We start from the raw sequence: 3,736 nt of genomic DNA on the forward strand, positions 1-3,736 counted from the left end.
TCATTTGAAGATCCTTGCAGCATATATCATCTTTTTGCTTCTTATTTAAAACATATGAAGGACCTAAGCTAGTGAAGAAACTTTAAATGGTGTAACATGAAGTTTAAGAATAAGACTCATTGGATTCAAACTAGCCCCAGCATGTCATTTCCTGAAAACAACTTCAGTAAATAAGCTGCAGTATATTCTGAACATAAAAGAAACCCTGCCTCTTCAAACCTAAGAGAGACCTCAGTCACACACTAACTAGAGCACAATGAGGATCTGTATCTTGATAACAGCTTCACTTCTCTGCAGCCTCGGTAAGTGGTTAACTCCTCACCTGTAACTGAAGTCATTACTTTTAAAACAATAAATAAAACGAAAAGTTTGAATTCCTACTATCTTCTCAGTTTAAGGATTAACACTTCTGTTTGTTTCAGTTTGGATCTCCTTCTCAGGTTTGAAGTCTCAGACTGTGGAGGTCCAGTCTGGTGATGAAGCCACACTGCAGTGCTCCAACTTTTCCATTGTTCCCTCAGAGATCATCTGGTTCAGACTGAACAGAAGTGAGCCTCGCTGCATCTCCCATATGTTTAGGTCTTTTGAACCTGCTACATTCTGCAGTGGATTCAAAGATGGAAAATTCAACATGACATCAAACATCTCCACTGTCTTCCTCAACATCAAACAAGTGGATTTGTCTGACTCTGGACTTCATTTTTGTGGATATTATGTGAGCAGATATCCACTGATTGTTGATGCAACATTTTTAGAGGTTCAAGGTAAGTTCCCTTTAAAGTTTTGTCCGTCTTTTTATTGATTATGGAATCAACTGAACCTGATAAAAGGTAAAGAACTTTGAGATATAGGCTTAAAATGTACAGAGTCTAATTAAATGATTTTTTTTGTAGAAGTGAATTATGAAATGATAAAGCTGGTGAACGTGGTCCTGGTTGGTCTGATTGTTTTCATGGTGATGATCGTCATTTGTCTGTCTGTTAAAATCACATGGCTTCACAAAGGTAATCGTATTTAGTGTTGTTGTATATTTCCAAATGTACCCTATAAGAGACAAAACCACAGAGTCCTATTCTCAAAACTGCATCAAAAACAGTGTTGTGCTATGTTGTACATCAAAGTTGACCACAAATTATTTCTGTCATGTAGCTCTTAATGAAGAAATGGACCCACAACAGGACGAGGTAATGTGAAATCTGTCACTAGATTTGCCGAATAAAGTGCTTCATTTACCTAAAGTTGTTTGAAAGTTGAAGATTTAGTCTTCTTATGTGAGAAGATTGACTGAAAAAACTTCTATTCACAGAATCTTGGCGCAGACGGCCTGATCTATTCGGCTGTGACTATTCGTCCAAAAACCAAGAGAAACCTCAGGCCTGACCCCGACAGAGAAGACGACAAGGGTTGTATTTATTCAGGCACCAGATAGACTCAGGAAGCACCTGCAACCGCAGCTAAAATAAAACATAGGAACTGATGCTTTATAATTAATGTGATGGTGTGTTTCAAAGTGGTTACTAGAAGTACAAAACAAATTCCAAATAATGTCGAGAGCGAACCTGAGCAAACCACTAGGCCAAATGTGTTGTTGGTTCCTCATAATTATCAAATAGAAACCTCTTTGTGATGGTGAAGGATACCTACATCCTCCCCACACCACAAACAAACTGTTGGGGATACATTTTTGGTCTGACTCTCCTTTCTTTGTCAATGCCAAGGTCATCATTTTGATTGTTATGCTGACGATACACAGGTTTATCTGTCCAATGAACTATATCTTGCAGGAGGTCTGATGTATAAAGAGAGACCTCACAAACTAGAGCACAATGAGGAAATGTATCTTGATAACAGCTTCACTTCTCTGCAGCCTAATTATTTGAGCGCAGAGAGTTTCTTTCCTTTTATTTCCTTCAACCTCATTGAACGAAACCAGACAGCCCACTGGTACCTGAAGAAGAATAAACCCACTCTAGCAACTAGAAAGACAATAGAGCCTCTTGTTGAGGATCAGACTTCATGGTGCCTTTTCCCTCTCCCTGTGCCATGGAAAGCTACCTGAGTCTGTTGATTTCAACATTCAACAGATTGAAGATCAACCTAACCTTGCACCGATCACCAGGAAAGTGATTCCAAGTAAGGCTTTTGTCTGGGCAGAATACTTTAGAAGCTTTTATTTATAACAACTGATAATTGTGCATTATTGTTGACTGAACGTCACATTCTGTTTATTATCTGCTGTAAGCTGCTGCATTTGTTTTATCTTGGCTGCATCTCTGTGAGAAGCCTCATTTGAGTTATTCACTGAGATCACAAAGAGACCTAAAGGACTCTTACTCCCAGAATCCCCTGCAATACTTCACACCTACGTGTGAAGAAAGGGGGGGACCGGAACCTCTCTCTTCTCTTGGAGGGGACCTGAGGTAGACCCCCCATGAAGCAGGCCAGGCTACAAAGCTCCAAGACTTCTATTGTTCTTTCTCTTTCCACGCGCTGACTTCAAGTGTTCGGAGACCCAAGCTCACCTCCTGTTTTCTGCAACCATCTTCCTGTGTTTTAAGTTTTGGCGCGCAGGTAATCCGCGGCCGGCAGTGTTCTAAATTCCGAGCTCGGATTGTCCAGTTAACGCATCTCAGTTTCTCGGAGAGCGTCAGACTATAACATATTATCAGAAAGATAACGGTCTTATTCCGTCCTGCAACGAAAGGACATCAACGGACATCTTTCCACTCGACGGAGAACCAATGAAGCCGAAAGTGACCCTCGCCGCCATCAAACGCCTCTGCACCAGGACGGACAGAAGATCTGTTCCATTGCCGGACTCTTTTTCCTTCACCAATCGCGGTCAAAGCGATTCACAAGTGAGGCTTAATTAGGTCTGGGCAGAATTAGCTTTAGAGAGTGTTTATGACAATTGATTGATTTGATGTGAAACTGTAATTTTTATCTTTGTTGGACCGCCGCGTCCTGAGTTTTACCTGTTTAAAACTCTTGTTGTTGTCTCGGACCGCTGCGTCCCATATGTGTTTAGCGTAACAGCGTTATAACCGGGTATTATTCTTCTGATCAGAAAGGCCAGAGTAAGCCGTATTAACTTGAATTCGGCCATTGGTTTGTTTCTGTGAATGAAGGGAATTACTCCGAGTTGTGGCGCGGGATTCGGACTGTGATCCGGCCTCTACAGGCATGCATTTCTCTCCTCCTCTACTCTCCTCTTTTCTCCCCTTTTACTAACACACACAGACACATACACACACACACACACACACATAACACACATATACACATATTCCCGTGTAGATGCACATCTGGAGACTAACTCTACCACCGCGCCATTACACACATAGGCTACACACACACACACACACACACACACACACACACACACATAGAGATCTGTACACTCGCGGCCATTCAAACGCCTCAGAGACACAGATCGTGTAGGGCCGAACTCGGTCTCTTTTAGACATTAAGGCCACGTTAGGTCTTTGTTAGGTGTGCGCCATCGGAAAGGCGACCACGTGGGACGAAGCAATTTCCCCCCTTTTTCCCCTCCTCTCTCACACACACACACACACACACACACACACACACACAACTACACTTTTACACCTCATCCACAAGCCTTGCTTGATAATGTTTGTTGCTTAGATTAGTTTATAATAGTTATTGGTTTGATTAAGTTCATTGATTTTGGATTGATGTTGCTTTGTTTAAATAAATTCTGTTATAATTTTAA

General features: G+C 41.5%; 1 protein-coding gene across 2 annotated transcripts; it reads left to right on the top strand.

Annotated features, from left to right (window-relative positions):
* The first annotated feature begins 221 nt into the window (after positions 1–221).
* On the top strand, positions 222–3,736 carry LOC132958768 (uncharacterized). Of its 2 annotated transcripts, none has more exons than XM_061031806.1 (5): positions 222–302; positions 441–764; positions 894–1,004; positions 1,150–1,184; positions 1,307–3,736. In XM_061031806.1, exons 1-5 carry the CDS (start codon positions 257–259, stop codon positions 1,427–1,429), a joined length of 639 nt encoding a protein of 212 aa, XP_060887789.1. In that variant the 5' UTR covers positions 222–256; the 3' UTR covers positions 1,430–3,736. The 2 variants fall into 2 exon arrangements, with proteins under 2 accessions (XP_060887789.1, XP_060887788.1); XM_061031805.1 differs by having other exon boundaries at positions 228–302; positions 423–764.

Source organism: Labrus mixtus, chromosome 23 (genome assembly GCF_963584025.1).
Source record: "Labrus mixtus chromosome 23, fLabMix1.1, whole genome shotgun sequence".
NCBI classification, from domain to species: domain Eukaryota; kingdom Metazoa; phylum Chordata; class Actinopteri; order Labriformes; family Labridae; genus Labrus; species Labrus mixtus.